This window comes from Diplotaxodon limnothrissa, linkage group LG5, assembly GCF_057381915.1.
Source record: "Diplotaxodon limnothrissa isolate DT_005_m linkage group LG5, D_limnothrissa_male_GT1.1, whole genome shotgun sequence".
In the NCBI taxonomy this organism is placed as follows: domain Eukaryota; kingdom Metazoa; phylum Chordata; class Actinopteri; order Cichliformes; family Cichlidae; genus Diplotaxodon; species Diplotaxodon limnothrissa.
In genome coordinates, this window is record NC_140600.1 from 37,460,957 (window position 1) to 37,479,465 (window position 18,509).

General features: G+C 42.4%; 1 protein-coding gene across 1 annotated transcript in view; it reads left to right on the forward strand.

The window, feature by feature from the left end:
- gli1 (GLI family zinc finger 1) overlaps positions 1–18,509 on the forward strand; it is a 50,958-nt gene that overhangs the window by 26,603 nt on the left and 5,846 nt on the right. The window contains exons 2-6 of the mRNA XM_085354696.1: positions 14,323–14,432; positions 16,287–16,507; positions 17,246–17,341; positions 17,430–17,628; positions 18,326–18,491. Coding sequence (XP_085210822.1) covers positions 14,362–14,432; positions 16,287–16,507; positions 17,246–17,341; positions 17,430–17,628; positions 18,326–18,491 — 753 coding nt within the window. The 5' untranslated portion in view covers positions 14,323–14,361. The remainder of the gene's footprint in view (positions 1–14,322; positions 14,433–16,286; positions 16,508–17,245; positions 17,342–17,429; positions 17,629–18,325; positions 18,492–18,509) is intronic.

Below are 18,509 nucleotides of genomic sequence, written 5' to 3' on the forward strand. Positions count from 1 at the left end.
AAGGATGCCAGCTGCGGTTAAACCCCGGAGAAGAAGAAGAAGCTGTGTCCCAGAATTCATAGCGCGGCCCAGCTCAGTTTCCAACAATGGCGGCAGCTAGTTAGTTTTAATATTACTCTAATTATTCTTTCTGGGTCACAAAATAAACGTTTAGCATATTTTCAGGCGAGAATGTAGCTGTGTAAACCTCAAATATCGGCTCAGTTTATCAAGACACCACATATTTTCAAAAGCGCTCCGACGTTTTCGGAGACGTCTGTTACCCACTAGCTCGATAGCTAGCCGGGGTTACAGGCTCACTAGAGCCGGTGAGAACACCGGACTCCCGGCAGATCGTTTTCAAACGTCTTTCGCTACTCAGGTGAAACATATATAAGTGACTTAGATAACTTAAAAATGTTATTGTTTGGCTTTTTTTAGTATTTTATTTGTTCCTGAGTAAATCGGTTTGGCTGAGCTTAAAGTTATAGTTTTTACACAGCTGAATAAACATTAAGAAGACAACTGATTATCAGAAGTGTGAGATGTTCGAGAATATACTCCGGTGTCCCGTTATATTTTAGATAGCAAGGAGTTTATTAAACTTCACCGAAACAATCTGCAAATTTCATTAAAATTTAATAAACTATCATCTTGTCTTTATTTTTAGTTAGCACATACCTTAAACACTTAAAACGGTAAGCTAATGATAGTTATATAAGAGCAGATGCTGCTGGTGCAATAAGCTGTACGTCCAATGGATGATGATCTGATTAGTCGACTAATTGCAAAAATAATCGGTGACTAGTTGACTATCAAAATAATCGTTTGTGGCAGCCCTAAATGAGACCAAAGCAGGGCTTGTGTTAGCCGATGTGATGTCACTTTTGGGGTGTGTGCTATTCTCAAGGACAATTATTACTTGTCTGTGTCTAGCATTAAGCACAAAGCTAAACATTGTAAGCAAAACTGAGAAAACGTTGTGTATGTGTGAGGTCTACCACAACTGAAAATGGGAAAAAAAAAATCTTGTAAAATGTGTTCTCAATTTAAGGATCGATTTCACAATCAATCTAAATGAGCTGCAGTTCAGTGCACTGAAATTCCTCGCATGTTTTTGATCTGACAAGTTTGTGAGCGTGTTTATTTGAGAGCAAAACTGAAGTGTGACTGGAATCAGTGTATTTTCCGTTATGTGTTTAAATGTTTTCATATGTGTGTGTGCATGAGTGTGTGATTGTGTGGGTGTGTTAAGCTTCTCACCCCTCCAATTTACGGCCATCTGATTAGCTGATTTGTTGCCTTGTAGTTATGCTAATGCTAGCTAATTACAGCCCTGGTGAGTACTCAAGGCTCTCTCTCTCATTCTGTGTGTGTGTGTCTTTCTCTTGTGTGACTCTTTTGATCTCATGCTGTCAGTTACTCAGCAGATATCATGGCTGCTCCTTGCCACAGCTGTCAGCAGGATGGTGTCAGACAGTCGCACGACTATAAAGATGCAACTGGGTGTATTTGTGTACGTGGTTGTGTTGTCTGCATTTGTTTATTTGTAGACTCTGGACAGTCATGACTGCTTTCATTCTTATTCAGGGAAGGTGTGTGTATGAATATGAGTGTGTGACCATTTTTCCTTTGGATGTGTGAGTGTGTGTGTCTGTTTCCTTGAGTCACATGCTAAGCCCCAAACATCAGCTCAGGGATCCCAGCCAATTAAAAGCTAACGCAGGCCCAGATGCCTTTCTCCTACCAACATCTGGGTATTAAGCTAAACGCCTGCGATATATTAGTTATGAAGTCAGCAGCTATGAGGAGGACCACACAGGAGAAGGGGCACATTTTAGCACACAGTCTCGCTCTGTAACTTGTTCACTATGTAAAACGATGAGGTTTGTCTAACTAAAGGGCAAACAAAAGAAAAAGGAGAACATTGTTTTCTTTCTCACTGATTCATATCAACTAACCTGTCATCATATTTCACCAGTCATCAACTTCTGTATGTATGAGTTTGCTGAAATGGCCCTGCAGAGACACAAGGAACAGGAGTTGTAGACAGAGAAACCCACAAACTTAACTTTTGTTCTATATTTTTTTCAAAATCTTTTTGCAAAATGCATAAAAGATGAGCGGGAAGACTGAAAATGTGAGAAATTTTCACAATTTGCACTCCAGGGGCAGAGCTTCGGAGGAAGCACCAGTGTAAAAGTGAGGATATAACACTGTATTTGTGCACATTTAGTCGAACAGCTCTGAACTGATGAAGACAAGTCGCCACATGTGTGTTCATCTGCTGGGACAAATTTATCTACAGTTTACATACTGAGGTGGGCAAGAGAGATAAGAACATGGAGAACGAGAGCAACAGTGAGGGGGTGGTTTGCGTTGTAGAACATAATGATGTGCTTATAGATTATATCAGTTCACTGAATTGTGTATTTAATTTCCCTTGATTTCAAATTAAAGATCCAGGGTGACAGTGATGCAACAGTGGTGCTTGAAGGTTTGTGAGCTCCTTCACGTCATCACGTTAACAAAATGAAAACCCCTCTTGTGTCGCTGTCAATCGCTTCTGCTTGTTGGCTCTGAGGAATTTCAGTTGAAGCCATTCCTCCAATCAGAACAGCTTCAATGCTGGCAGGTTGATGGGTTTCCTTAAACTGCATGCTGTACCTTCTTCTACATTTCTGAAAACATGCGCCTTTTTAGGACATTTTTCCAGAAGAACAATGGTTAAGGTAGCTGAGATATGGTGTCATGACAGTTTTGGGGGCAGAGTGGTTTCTTCTCTTTTGTTCACAGTGCTCGCAGCACTGTCTGCAGCACATACAGCAGATGGCCCAGCTGGTGTGGAGTCACTTGGTGTGTTTGCATTAAGTTGTTAGCTAGTTAGTGAAAGCCTGTGTTCACAACCTCTGCAGCCTTTGTGCAGTTTTCTGCTACTTTGGACTCACTGAAAACATGAACTATTACATGTTTCACTAAATCACAAGTCAGCTGATTTGAAGATATAGAGGTTTGTTATATTTTACTACATAACGTGTGTTTCATCTGATGAGTCCAGATTTCTGCTGGAGTGGTGACATTTGGATAATGCAGTCAGAACTGGATGTAAACAACATGAAAGCATGGAGCCATCCTACCTCATATCAGCTGTTCAGGCTTGTGTTTGTGGTGTAATGGTGTGGGAGATATTTTTTGGCACACTTTGGGCTCCTTAGTACCAGCTGAACATAGTTAAAACACCACAGGCTAACTAAGTACTGCTGCTTAGCATGTCAACTGGTTTTCTGAGCTCACTGTATTCAAATGGCCTCCACAGTCACCAGATCTCAATCCAGTAGAAGACCTTTGGGAACTGGTGGAACAGAAGATTGACATCATAGAAATCTGCAGCAATCATGTTATTGTGGACCAAAGGTTAGCAGCACCTTGTTTAATCCATGCCACCAAGAACTAAGACAGTTCTGAAGGACAAAGACAGTCAAATCCAGTACTAGCAAGGTGGCTTTAAGTGTATATAAAAATATTTAAACAAGTGGAGTTTGCTGAATTATTGGCTGTTGGGCTGAAATATGGGTAATTTAAGCTCTTCTGGTTTTTTTGTTGTTGCTTTTTTTTTTTTTTTTTTACCTCAAGGCACTTTATATTGTAAGATAAAGATAATACAGAGAAAATCCCAACAATGAGACAACCCTCCTATGAGCAAGGACTTAGCAACAGCAGGAAGGAAAAACTCTCTTTTAACTCTCTTTTTGGTAGAACCAGGCTCGCGACTGCTTGGACGTGAGGGGAAGAAGACAAGACAATTCGTAACTCCTTTAAGTATAAACTACAAAAGTTGTTTTTAATTTTCCCAGAGGGTATTTAAAGTCTGATTGTCTAACTGCGAAGTTTCCAACCATCCATTTTCTTAACTGCTTATTCGACTTCCAGAGGGTAGCAGAGAAACTACAGCCCTTCAGTCGGGGAGAGGCAAGGTACACTGTGGAGTCATCAGTTTCCTAACATGCATTTGAAAGTGGAAGGAAACCATATACCTGCCAGTCAAAGGATTTAATGTCTACATTTCGGAGTTTGACACTGATACACCCAAAAATACACCTGTTCAGAATCCCCATTTATATCCACCTATAATATGGCTTTCTTCTACACAGGAAAGGACTTTCAGACCCTAAAACAAGAGCTCAGGCAGAAAAACGAGTGCACAACAAATTCCACACGGCTTTGTCTCGATTAACCGTGTCTGCACAGTTTTTATGGCGGCGTTGTCTGTGCCATATATCTCCTTGTTTCCTCTCAGTGAGAGGCTCTCAGAGCTGTGGTCACTGTGTTCCTCTGGTGGCCTGCAGGCTTCGTCTGCCGCTGTCGTGTTTTGTAGAGACTGTGTTGCGGTTTCTCCTACGCACCAAATACAAACACACAGACGCACACACAAACACACAAATACACGCACGTGTCTTGTCTCCCTTTCTGCCTGTTTTTGTCTGTCTTGTGCTCAACCGCACACATGCATCGGGTATCCGCCCCTCCACATCCTCTCCACTTCTATACCCTGGAGCCCATCTGTCTCTCTTTCCTCGGTCTCTTTTTCCTCGTCAGTTTTCCACCTCCTCTCTCTCCTCCCTCGCTTCCAGCTGTGTTATACAGCTAAAGAATATAAGGAGCAGCAGGCCGGCTATAAATATTCCCTGCCCACCCAAGACTGTTAGGATTATTATTTTTCTTATAATCACTGTGGTCTTTCTATAAACTGAACAGATTATTATCTGTTTTTTGTTGCCCTGTGCAGGTCCCTACTGCACAAGATAGCTGCCCTCTCCACTGAATTTGTCTTTGCGGAACATTTGTCAAAGAATTAGCAGGAGGTTGTATTTGAACTGACACAGCAACAATGTGGCATCGGATGAGATGAGTGGACGAAAAATACATTAAAAATAAAAATCCTGGAGTAAAAGTGACGTAGAGCCACAGAGAGGGAGGAAAAGAGCCAGAAGAAGCTGGGTGATGGTGAGGAGTGCTGTCGAAGGTGAAGAGGAATGCTGAATTTACAATGACAAAGCTCTGTTCATGTTTTCTTAAAAATGGGGGTTGGGCTCCTACTTGTTTACAGATGGAGCAGTCCTGTGTGCTGCTTCGTCTACAGCTGGGAACCAGCTGCGTGAATCAACCTTTCCTCATCTGCTTTATCCATCCATCCTTCTCTCCCTCCTTCTCCCCCCGCTTCCTTTGCTTCTCCTCCTTAAAAGGAGTTCAAAGAAATCCTTGTGGTTTGGGGCAATACCTATCTGCTATACAGGCATGTAGAAGTTAAGGAGAAGTAGTAGTAGGAGAAGAAAAGGCAAGACTTCAGTGGTAGACAGAGAAAAGAGGAAGGTGTGTGTGTGTGTGTGTGTATGGGGGAGGGAGAAAAAGAAGCTGGAGGTAAAGAGAGGAGAGGGTGGAGAGGAGCGGGGTACAGGAAACCACAGGTATGTGCAGGATGGTGGGTGGGTGGCCTAGAGAGAGAGAGAGAGGACAGAAGAAGCAAAAGAGTGAAGGAATCGCAAGTCATGTGGGGATTAAGCATCACACCTGTCAGCTCGACTGAGTCTTTTTTGGTCGAGACCCCTGAAGAGAAGTCTAACTGCTTTCCTGAGAAAGTGAAGCTCATTTGCCAGCAGTGCAAAACAGTGCTTGTACAGGCAAATGAATACAAGGAGAGGTGAACCGCTCCTAATCCTTAAACAAACACGATCAAGTCACCGACTGATGAAGCCAATGGTTACAAAGGTGATAAAACAGTAATCATGACTGTGCCGCTAAGGTTGGCTGTTCACGTGACAGTAAAGGAAGTTAATGATGGGACTTTTGAGGCCAAAATATTTTCATTGTCAGTTTGTTAAGCAAAGATTATGTTTACAGTTCACTTTTGTTCTGCACCTTTTACTCCTAGCACCAGGTGTTCATCAGGCTGGTGATACAAAATGATGTTTAGCGTTCCTAAACATTACAAAAACCCAGCGACGGCTCAAAACTCTGAGTTTTCTAGTCATTTTTCTTGCTGTGATTTATCTACCTTAGCTGTGCCGAGTAGCTGTACTCGAGCCCTCCAGTGCCCTAATATCTTTCATCAGTCACTCTGACTGTGTAACAACAAGGGATCAACGTTTCATCCCGCCATTCTGACAAGGTGAGAGCCCCAGCACTGAGACATCAGCACCGCAGCTTCACCAGCACAAAGTTTACAGTACAGGGATACGTGAAGTGTGAACCGCTGGGGTTGAGACTGGGGTTATGGTGTCGACTGTGTCTAAAAGGATAGTAAAAGATTCCCGTCTCATGGCTACACAGACTAAGTTTTTAACCAACTTTAAAACCAAAGAAATGTTGTCATGTGTCTCACCTTCAGACTTTGTATGCTTCTGTTATATTCAAATATATTTTCCTTAGTATGCATTTTTACATTCAAATATATTGACAGTAATGCAGTAATTTGGTTGATGAATTTCTGTCTTTTTAATGGATAATATGCATAAGTATATGTATACTCTGTACATTATCTGCATTATAGCTCGGTCATTAAGCCGGGATTATACTTTTCTGCTCGGGTCCGACAGTGAGCACGAGGGTCTGTGTGCCTGCCTGCTTTTGTGACCGCATGGACTCATCCATGGAGCATTTACATTACAGTGCACCAACTACACATCCGCTCCAGGCGGTGGACTGCTCGACCGTCGGGTCTTCAGCTGTTTGTGTCCGGGTCCACAGCAGATTATAATCAAGCTCTTGGAGCTTTACAGAAAACAAAATATTTAGAGTGAGAACTCTTTGAATGCCCAAGTTTACAAAGCAAAGCAACAGGTGATTAAAAATGGCCGTATGATTTTATAGTTTAAACAGTGGTGTTTAAACTATAAAGGAGGGGATAGGGTGGCAAGTGCCCCCATGAAATATAATTGCAGTGTGTGCAGCATCCAATGAGTTAGAGCCTGGGTGGGACCAGAGCTGTGGTCACTGTGTGGTCACAGTATGTAGATTAAAATACTAATACTAATAAAATACTAATATCCTTATATATTTATGCTGTATTCCTAAAAGTACTAAGCACAATACAATTTAAGTCATCTCCAGCTGGAATATGAAAACGATCCGTCCATCCAAATAATTGTGATTCAATAATACATGTAGGGAGATCATGAAGAGAACTGGTGTATAATGAGTACTTTTACTGTGGTGCTACTTCTCATATAGCAGATTTTGAGCCGAAAATATCAGTTAGGAAATAAATTTGAAATGTGGGAGCACAGTGTCTCATAGTGATGCTGTTGTTAGTACTGTAAGTAGGGTGTACCCCACTTTTCCCCCCACGATAGCTGCGATAGGCTCCAGATCCCCCCGTGTCCCTGGACTGGATAAGTGGTTAAGAAAATGAACGGATGAAGATCATTTTGATGGCATGAAAGTCAGTTAACTAAAATACTGAATGATGGTCTTACTCGTCTGACACAATGAGGCTTATGTCTGTTCTGTATCTTTTTAAAGACCAAATGGGCATTAAAGCAGTTTAAATCAAAGTCAGAATTGCTGTTACTAAGTAGATATGACATTAATCTTCCCTGCAGCAGTTTAGTAAGTAGAGCTTACTGTACATTACAGTGATGTCTCCAACCCTGTGGCCTTTCACTGGTCACACTGTTGGCCCCCATCACATTACAGCAGCTGCGAGGAATTCACAGATTCTGGGTAAAAGGGGTAAAAAACACAAGGGGGGGGAGAAAAGCAGGAAAGGGTGAGAGTCTGTGTTGGGGTTGGAGGGGGGGTTACAAAAACAAAGGCAGAAATTAAAAACAAAGTTTACCACTGAAGGAAAACAACAGGGTTAGAAAAAGTCGGCATAAGAGAAAAAAAAGAAAGAAGGAAGGGAGGAAAAATGGAAGAAAACGAGGTAGAATCTGGGCTGTGGTTGGCTGCAGGCCCGAGCCCCGCCTCTGTTCCCTCCTCCCTCCCGCGGTCCGTCTCCAGCCCTAACACAACAGAATCCCCCACAAGCCCAGCCACATCAGGAACGGCTGGCTACATTATAGCTGCCATTATCGTCTCTCAAGTCATAACAGCCAGAGAACACCCACCTCGACTGCAGCTCCGCCAGGAGGGGGAGGGGCGAGGGAGAGGTCGCAAGAGCAGGAATGAGCGTAGGGAAGGAGGGAGTGAGGGAATGAGTGAGAGGGTGGAGGCAGCGGGGGAGAAGAGGGAAAGCGAGAGATAGTCAGAGATACAGAGCTATGGAAGAGGCAGAATTATAAGAGGACAGCAGGGAGCAGAGGAGAGGGTGGGGGAGAAAGAAGATGCTTTCAGATGGGTGTTTACACTCGATGCAGCGACCTCTGAAGATGTGTGTTGAGTTTTAACGAGGCTGCTGAGTGCGTGTAAATGTTGTGTAGAATATTTAGCAAAAACACAAACAAGCAACACAGACTGAATACTCACATTCCCATGTGAGATTAGAAGAGAAGCAGGCTGAGAGGAACGGGGATGTCATTAAATGCCGCTTTTTATATTGGCTGAGGAAGCGCGGGCGGGGGGCGGGGGGCATGTGTGAGCCCCAGTTTAGTGTTTCACCCAAGAGAAAAGGAGTGTAGAAGTAGAGCGGATCAGACCTTTTGTGTGACACAGCCAGTGACCTGTGGAAATGTCTGTCCTCTCTGGAGACTTCCTCGGAGGGAGGAGGATCAGGACTTTATGGGAATGTCACAAATGGCGAAACTGTGAGACTCTAAACAATGTTTCTCTTTGTAACCCACAAACACAAACTGTCACCTGAAAACTGAATCTAATGGGACAAATAAGCACTAAAAGCTCTAAAATGCCTTCAGCCCGGTCCAATCAGATCCCTGCAGCAAGTCTGTCCTCCTCAACTGTATTTTGTCCCTTGAGCTGTTTTCTCATGTGGTACTTCTGACACTTTGTGGAGGATAACTTTGGGATATTTTCCTTAATCGTCCTTTCTCAAATGTAGAATACAGCAGGAAATTTACTTCAGATGTATTTTCACTAGTGCCCACTTGCTACTGGTGAATGAAACACGGACTTGGTACCAAAGAGCTTGCCGGTTAAAGACTGAACGTCTGAACGTGCTGGGCAGTTGCATTCTCACTGCTCACTGTCTGACTAAAGTTCAGGGCTCGAGTGCATGTTTGGAAACGGCTTCAGCTTCTTAAAGTGACACTATTTAACTAAAATAAACAACCGATGTATTTTCCAATGAAAAGTTAAAGTCATAGGCAATAAAATATTAAAGTGCACCACATGACTGGGTAGGCGTAGAACCACCTTTCACAGCATTAACTTGAAGTAATCATTTTCCATGTAACTGTCAATTTTGGCCCACTCTTTACAACATTGCTTTGGTCCATTGAGATTCGTGGGCATTCATTTTTATACAGCTCCCTCCACAGCATTTCAGACAGTGAGGTCTGGACTTTGCAGAACCTTCATTCTTTTCTTTTTCAGCCTCTGTTGTAGATTTGCAGGAGTGCTTGGGATCATTATCCTGTTGCTGAGTTTCGGCCAAGCTTTAGCTTTCAGACACATGGTCTCGTGTTTGATTCTAGAATACAGAGTCCAATGGCCACAAGGTCCTGTGTCTGCAAGCAAGCCCAAATCATCACGCCTCCAACACCGTGCTTCACAGTTGGTATACAGAGTTTGTGCTGATATGCTCTGTTTGGTTTTTGCCAAACATGGCGCTAGATTTGTCTCATCCGTTCAAAGTACAATGTTCAACAAGTCTTGTGACTGGTACAGCTACAGTTTTCTAAACTATAATCCATGCTGCCATGTTCCTTTTTTAGAGAGAAGAGGCTCCTGGCAACCCGTCAAAAAAACGTGTTCAGTGCACACAGCAAAGGGTCTCGAGTCAAAAACAAAACCAGGCTGCCGCATTTGACTCTGAGGCATATGTTCGCCTGCTCAAACCGGCACCCGAAGTCATGATTTTTAACATTTAACATGCCAACAGAGGCCAGTAAAGTCAGATTATTTATTGGGTTTTTGCCTTTCTTTGAGTATCGCATGATCGGCCTTTGAGGTGAAGTTTGCTCGGATGTTCACTCCTGGGAAGGTTGTGCCATTGTCATAGCACATACCTGAAAGCTTGAGAATGTAAAACTGACAGAACCTCGGCTTTTATAGAAGTGATCTTACTTTCTGATGATCAATCAATCATATGCATTCCATTCACAGCACCTGGCTGCTACTTATACTCCTTATTTGTGTGGTGCAGTAAGGGTGCACTTACATTTCCACAGGACTGCATAGAGTCCTGTGGAAATGTTTTATTCCCTTCACAGAAGGCCTGCAGGCCACATCTGCTGTTATACTTAGTATCAGTTTTTGCTGAATTGTGAGTCTTTGGTTTGGTTTCTGACAGTGAGTGAGTAATAGCCCAATAAAGGATACAAACCCATATTTTATTTGTTGGTGGTAGGCTCTGTTAGTTTGGTTAGTAAGTAGGTAAGCTGGGTAGAAATTTATTAGGCTACGCTACATTCAAGACTACTTAGGGATGTTTTTAAAATATTCATTAATGGAGGTGAGCTCATCTAATATCACCGTTAAGTGTGGCATCCAACAGCAAGCCCATTCATGGATTTGCCACACTTTGGAAAAATAGTGTAGTGCTATTAGAGCAGAAGTAAAGTTAGAAAGCTTTCCTTTTTTCAGAGCAGGATGATTCTGTACAACAAAACTAGAAAACAACACACTAAAAACAAGAAAATGATTCAAATGGATTATTATTGTCCAGCTGATTCAGTTCATCAGTTAGATCAGGTTTGTGATCTTTATGTCTTTATGATAGGGTTGGGTTTTTCGGGTATTATTTACAGTAGATATCGCTGTTTTGCCTCATGTTACAGTACATTCATAAACAGTAGTCATTAGCTATATTTAAAAATAAGATTAAAAAGACTTGGGCCACTCTAATGGGAATAGAACTAACTCGCAGAGCTTTTTCTCTTTGTTTCAGTCTCTTTATTCTTAAATTTGTTCACCAACAACAAACGTCTGGCCGGGCTTTTAGGCCGTCTTTCAACTCTGTCCTGTCTTCATTAATCTCACCTCCTTTCGCTCAGCTACAGTTCAGTCGGAGAAGTCCAGCTGGCTCCGTCGCACTTTCCAGTCAGCCAACAAGCAACTCCCAGCTGCCCATCGTGGTCATCAGCTCAGTGAACTGGATGTCTGACTATCCTCGATCTGGCTTAGTCAGGCAGGAAATAATCTCTGTAAACAGATATCTGCTCATGAATATGAGGAATCTGTAAGCAAGGGCCAAGATCTTTGGTAGCTTTCTGGTTTCTGCATGTAGTCCGCTTGTTGTCAGGATTCTGTTGACCAATCCCGTCCAGCTTTGCTTGCAAGTCACAAATGCTCTCATAAAAGAAAATTATGATTGAACCGAGGAGATAGAAAGGATAGAATCATTTACACAGAAAACTTTAATCTTTTCATTTCAGTGAGCGGTTACAAGTGTCTAACTCGGTCAGTAAATGTAACATCAAGAGTTAGTGAACCTTGAGTGTTTGAATGTGGAGGTTTTGGGTGTACAAAGTGGCTGGACATCCTGTGCTCATCGCCAGCTCCTTGGTTCCTGCCCAGCTAGCTGTGCCGCACTAGAGCAGATTTGTTTAGTTAGCCGTTTGATTTATGGCCTTGGGGTTTTTAATATGCTGCTGCCCCATCCCTCTCAAACCCAGCACCACAAAATTACACTGGGCAGAAAACTCCTTCAGAGTTTCTCACAAAATACTGACCTGAAATAGCGCAACACCTGTGTCAGCACCGCACATATGAAATCATCCTGGATGTGTAAATCCATGTATTTCATTCTGTAATAACTATGTAAAGGTTCGAAAGACTTTCCCACCTAAAATTCATCACCAATTAGAGAAAAATACTAAAGTTTTTATAGTCTAATTCAACGTCTTTCTAATAAGGTCAGTTACATTACACTCAACAGCTGTAGAGGTTTTGATTGAACTGCACCGTCTGCAGTTTCTGATGCCTGGTGTTTGTAACGTTTACTGTTTACGTATGTTGGAGGTAAACCTAGCTTATGAGACAAGGTTGCTCAGACTTTTTCTGGATGTGAGCACGAGCTTTGCACCATGCAAATTAATTACACAAGACACATTTCTGTGCGTGAACACTGAACTCGCTGTTTTACTCCCTGGAGAAACGTTGCCAAACACACTTTTCTACAAATTCCAGGTTGCACACATGCAGGTTTATACATTATTCACTCTCGTGCTAGGATCTACCACACACACACTCTAGTGCAAGTTAGACTCTCCAAAACACTTTTGTGATACACACCTGCTACTACAGCATCACCGTTATGGACAAACCTCAGGCTTCTACTGATATTTCTACTATAAATTACACTAATTCATACAATTTGTTAATGAAAACGCACTTAGACACCAATATCGCCCATAAGTTCTTATAGTGCAAACTCAACTTTAGTTATTCAGGTAACAGTTTTAGTGCTTCTGCAGAAATCGTGGTAACAGCATGACTGAGGAGGACACGAGGCAGGTCAGACTTTGGAACGTAACCCTCAAGCGTCTTTAACTATTTTTAAAGCACGACCTTTCTCGAAAATTGCACAAAAAATAGAAATGTGCCGAGGATATTGTGTGCTCAGAGTTAGTGATCCCAGTGTGGTGAGTTTGTCGATCAACTTCTGCACCTGAAGAAATTGTCTCTCCCGCCTTGCCTCTGCCATCTAACACAGATATGATTGGACTTTTGTAACTGTGCCTGCGTTTCTCTGTGAGTGTGCTGTGCATGCATGGTTGTAATTATCTGTAACGTGTATGAGTGAAAACACTTTTTTGGGGGGGATAGCAAAGGTTGCTCGTCCAGTTAATGGTCACGTGGTCTGCTGCCGATCCTGTGCGACTGAGTTTCTGCACTAACTGCTTCAGTATACCTACCGTCACTGTGGCACACATTCTCGCAAGACTTGGTGGCCGCTGGATGATTCTGCATCCCCACCGTGAGAATGACAGGTGTGCCAGTGTGTGAGGTTGTCTGGGGAACCCCTTCTTGGTATTTATGAGTTCTGGACAGCTGAGGTGTTTGGTGAGATCTCTATTTAGCACTTCCGGCTAATTATCATACACACATTCAAAGCTTGTGCTGAATATATGCAATTACTCCTGGAGTGCCCACCAATCCCCCACCCCCTGGTGGCATGTGGCTTAAATAGGTCCCTACTGCCCTTTTAACACTTGTGCTACTGCATAACAGGCGTCGCAACCTGTTACACTGAAACCATAGAGCTTTGATCTGCAGAGCACAGGAGCGCCTCTAGTTTGGGTTTGAACATTTGTCACATAAACCCAAGTAATGTGGTATTTGGACACAGCATCCAGAGTCTGATTTGTGATGCTTTTATATTTTTGCTTTATTTTATTGTTGCAGCACATGTCCAAATAAAAGAAATAATAGCGTATTTGTCCACACATGCGTGGACAAAATACATAAAATTGTTGAATGTTTTTGGCCTTTTTCCATTTGTTGTAGCTCAGACATCAGTGTACTAATTACCTTTCGAAACATGTAAGAACCCACAGTCCCAGCTATTAGTACCTGCACTGATGTGGCTGGATGTAATGAGCAGGTGCTTGTTTCCTGAGCTCTCTCAGCTAGAATTACCTTACACATATACTCTTGCTGAAAGATACCGTCTCCATATGAGGCTCCCACAAAAGGCTGCTTTGTTCCACTTTCATTTTTCTCTGTTTGTCTTGCTAGCATCACTAAACCTGTGTCCTTTAAGTTTTTTAAGGCAAAGCCCTGATTTTCTTCACTGAGCATGCGTGGCTGCCTCGTCAGTTGTTTAACACGATAGAAAGATTTTTAAAAGCTCTCTAAGAGTACAGGATGTGTTTTTAATCAGGTAATCCCTTTTGTTAAATGTCGAGGTCGAACCTTGCACTCGAGTAGCTGTAGCTATGAAATTAAGATGAACGTGAATTCTTTTACATTTCACTTCTATGTGCTGCTTTTACTTAAGCAGTGGATTTGGCATTTTAAACCTGGACTGTTTAAAATAAGTATGACTCAAGCTTTCAGAGAGCTTATTTTGTCCACAAACTGTTTTTCTTAGTTTGGTTTGGTCTGTTATTAACATCCTACGTATTCTTTTTTTCCCCCTCAACCACAATTGTTCTCTGTATTTGGATTTTCTTTCTGGTGGAGTTCAGTTTTGTTTGGTGGAGTTGGGTTTGTTTGGATTTCCTTCTCTTCATCCTAACCGTGTCCTCGTCTCTTTATTTTTCTCTCTCTCTCTCTCTGTGTCAGGTCCAGGGTGTAAGGGGAGCATTAGGTCTGAGAGCTCCGATGCCAGTGGACATGCAGCCACACCAGGGGCTGTATTACTACGAGACTTCACCCAGCCAGCCCTCCAGAGGGTAAGACGGCAGCGAGCACGGAGCGAGGCCTCCTGTTGCTTTTAAACAGCCGCAGCTCTTTTACGTGAGAGAACTCAAGAGAGTAGCTCGACATTTTCAGCAAATCTGATAACAATATAATCACCATCATTATTACACACACACACACAGAATGAGCTACAGTTGAGATTTTTCAGTGCTGCCTGGAAGATAAACCAGTGTTACTGGCTTTCTTCAAAAACAGCTGCAATATTTCTGTTCTGTAATTTACAGAATTTACATTCTGATACTAGTTTTATCTACAATTTCAAACTGTCTGGTCAAACTCAGCTAAATTATCTGCTTGGCGCTGATCTGCAACTTCTCCTACGACGACACAAGCTTGTCAGGTGTGGGTGTCGAGCAAATGATTTTCTCTTCCTGCAGACAAGAAGGTATTAAACTTCTGCAAAGAGTAGAGTTACTCCAGGATTTAACTCCCCTCAAAAACCTCAATAAATAAAGTTTGTAGGTGTTTGTCGTGTACTTTTGTACTAGACCTTCACGTTTGTTGCCAGATTTTATGCTAAAAATGGCACAATGCTGTCATCTTTAATAACCAGAGCTGTTTCTTTTTTCTAATCTTGCTACAGATCAGCAAAATCTGAGAGATCTGACTTTTTTTTGTATTTTATTAACAATAAATCACATCAGCTCTCCTAGAAAGCTGAGACGACTGATATCTTAGGCTCAGAAATCAATCACACAGATATTCTCAGGGTACAGAAGCTCAGATATGTCTGCAATTGTCGTGGACACAGTGCTAACTCAGCCCCTCACGCCTCCTCTATCCACCCTCGCGCCGTCTCCCTCCCTCCCTTCTCTCATGCCACCCAGGTTGCGGGTGGACTCGGCCTCTCTCTGACAGCTGCTAATTACAGGCTGACCAGGCCCCGCTGCGCTCTGCATGACTGCCTCGCGCCCCACTCAGGTTACCCAGAGTGAGGGAGAAGCAGAGAGAGTTGGAGAGAAAGGTGGCTGGGCAGGACAGAGGAAGAACAGAGGAGCAGGAGGTGTGGGGAGAAAGGAAGATAGAAAGAGACAAGAGAGTTGCAGAGGAAGGAGAGCGAGAGAAACAGAAAAGTATAACAGAAAGGATGAATGGGAGAAGAGAAAAGTAGGAATGGGAGGGAGGTAAATTCGGGGGGAACCAGCAGAGTGGATTAGAGAGGACAGATTAAGCTCCTGTGTGGAATACACGTTGTGGTAAAAGAATTAAAGAACTCAAAGGGCGACTTAGGAGAAGGTGGAGAGATGCAGTCTTTCCCTTTTAGAAGAAGAGCAACAGGGACGGAGAAAAGCAAGAAAAGAACAGGAGAGACCAATTTTGAGCTAACCAGTGAGAGTAAAGAAATGTCAGAGAATCCATTGAAATTCATGAAGACTGGAAAGTTCCAATGAAGATTCATGTCTGTAGCTTAGGGGAAAACCCAGATGAGTAAGTTTCCAAAGTTTAGGCCGAAATAAGGGCTGTGTACCATCTAGTGGTGGGAAGGACACAGCACAATAGTAGTTCTAGTCTTTAGGCAGTGCTAGTTTTTCCAGGCATGGAATAGAAAACATCTATATGTAATTCTAGCTTACAGGCTGGAAATAAAGCTTTCCAGTGAGTATAATTTTATCCCATTTATCAGGCTTTCATTTATTTATTGTGATTTTGGTTTAGATGACTGTTTAATCAGCATGACTGTAAATAAAATGATAAAAATGCTACAAAAGAGTGCACAACAGTGTATCAGAAATCATTATCATTCCTTGTCACAGTTCCCTTTCAGAGTATTTGCAGTTTACACATTTATTCAAATTTCTTTTGCTGTTTTTCTCTGATGTTCGCAGCATAGTCCCATCAGATCAGTCTCCCTACAGTAATGCGTCTTCGCTTCGTGCTCCGCTCCTCGACGGCCCGTCCCAGGACTGCCACGCTATGTATAATCCCATGACTCATGGATCAGGACCAGGGCAGGGAATTGGCCCCTGCTTGGATCAATATATGAGGCACCCTCAAGCCCCACCACCCCACGGTATGATGGGCCACAGGGGTATGCCGCCCACAGAGGGTGAGTCAGAGTATCTTTTACATCTCCGTTAACCTCACAGCTGCTATTGATTTGGATTTAAGGATACCTGAGAGACTGAAACCAAAAAACAATGTACAAAAGGAGTGAACAGAAGTTAACAGTTGGCTGGCTTTACTGTGGAGATATAAATCTGGAGTGTGAGGTTGCAGTAAAACAGCAGGCGGGTGGATTACTCTAAATTAGTCAGTTAAATAAAGACGAACTAGAGCTAAAAGAGTTGTGTGCGTACAAATATATCCATATATAGATACAGATATGACTGAACACTTACTTGTTAATGAGTAACTGGTTAAATTTGTATGCATGTATGTTACATCACCAGTCATGTGTGGAATGTTATCAAAACAGTCAAATGAACCTCTCATGTGGCTGCTGATGCAAAGTACTAAAATGCTTTTCTTACATTTGTACCTCATGTTACTTATTTGCTATTTATTTTAATTTTTTTTTTCTATTACCCCTAAAAGTCAAAAAAAAAAAAGGGTCCAGACTAGATACCACCAAGAAATGTGTCATTACAGAAAAGGTGAAAAGTTTTGAAAAAGTTTTACTTGCACAGCTCTGCAGGTCAGCCTAAATTGCTTGTGAGATTTTCGGCATGTGCGTGCTTCTTTCTGACTCTCTGAGCTGCAGCGACCCATTAATCCTGTCTTTGTTCCCCTACTTAAAAATAATGTAGCTTTTTGCAGCAGTGCATTTCAGTGTAATGCTTTGCAGGTGGTAACAGCGCCCCCTACTGTAACCAGAACATGATGTCTCATCACAATTTCTGCCAAGTTCAACATGGCTCTGATCAGATTGGATCAGGTGATGGTAAGGAAAACCTCAATTTAGATATTTTTTTTTAAAAAAACCATCCTGAAATTTAACCCTTCTGCTTTCATTGTCATCTCTCCTGTAGGCTCGAGGTTCTCCACACCTCGTTCCATGCTTAAGCTAAGCAAAAAGCGAGCTCTGTCCATCTCTCCTCTGTCTGATGCCAGTGTGGACCTGCAGACGGTAATCCGGACCTCACCGAATTCCTTAGTGGCCTTTGTAAACTCTCGCTGCAACCCCAACGGCGCTAGCTCCTATGGTCATCTCTCTGTGAGCGCTATGAGGTCTGATATCACTTGATTTTATATGATTTGAAAGTCACTGTTATCCTCCTCGGTTACACCCTTTGTCAATAAAAACAGACCTGAGGTTAAATATTTAAAGTGGACCTATTATGCTCATTTCCAGCACCATCATCAGTCTGAAGCCTGAGCTGAAGGTTTCAGGGATTTTTTGTATGTACTCTGACCTTATTACTTACTTTGAACACATGCAAAATTGCCAGTCTGCAACGATAGATAGATAGATAGATAGATAGATAGATAGATAGATAGATAGATAGATAGATAGATATCCCTCTGAAGAGCATGGATGAACAGGTGAATAAACAATAAATAAGTCCACTTTAAAGTATTTGAAAGTAATGTCCTGCACGTTTGCTGACGTTTTTTCTTTCATGTTTAAATTGTGTTGATAATCCCTCTCCTCTCATTTAGCCCTCTTCAATATTTATTATCAGGTGTGATGTGATGACATCCCTTAAGCCACGCCAGATGGTGACACATGTTTCAGCCAAATGGTTTTAAATAATAAAAGCAGATTATGTGAAGTTGAACAAAATGTATTTCTTCATTTTTAAAGAATTGACAAAAAATACATTAAGAGTGTATTTCTAGCTGCACCATCTTTAGCAAACTAGCTGCTGATTCTCTTTAGTTTCTTATCAGTTCCCTTTATTTGTTTTTATCTCCCGCTCCACAGTCCATCGCTCGGTTATTCCAGCAATATAAATTGCCAGTCCAGACAACAAGGGTCCATGTATGGAGGAGGAGGAACACCTCTGGGAGGACACACACCAGGCCCCTGCCAAGCTTCACGTTTACCTCCCCACAATCCTCGGCTCCATGCTCCGCCCAAACACGGACACGTAAGCTCATTCTTTCAC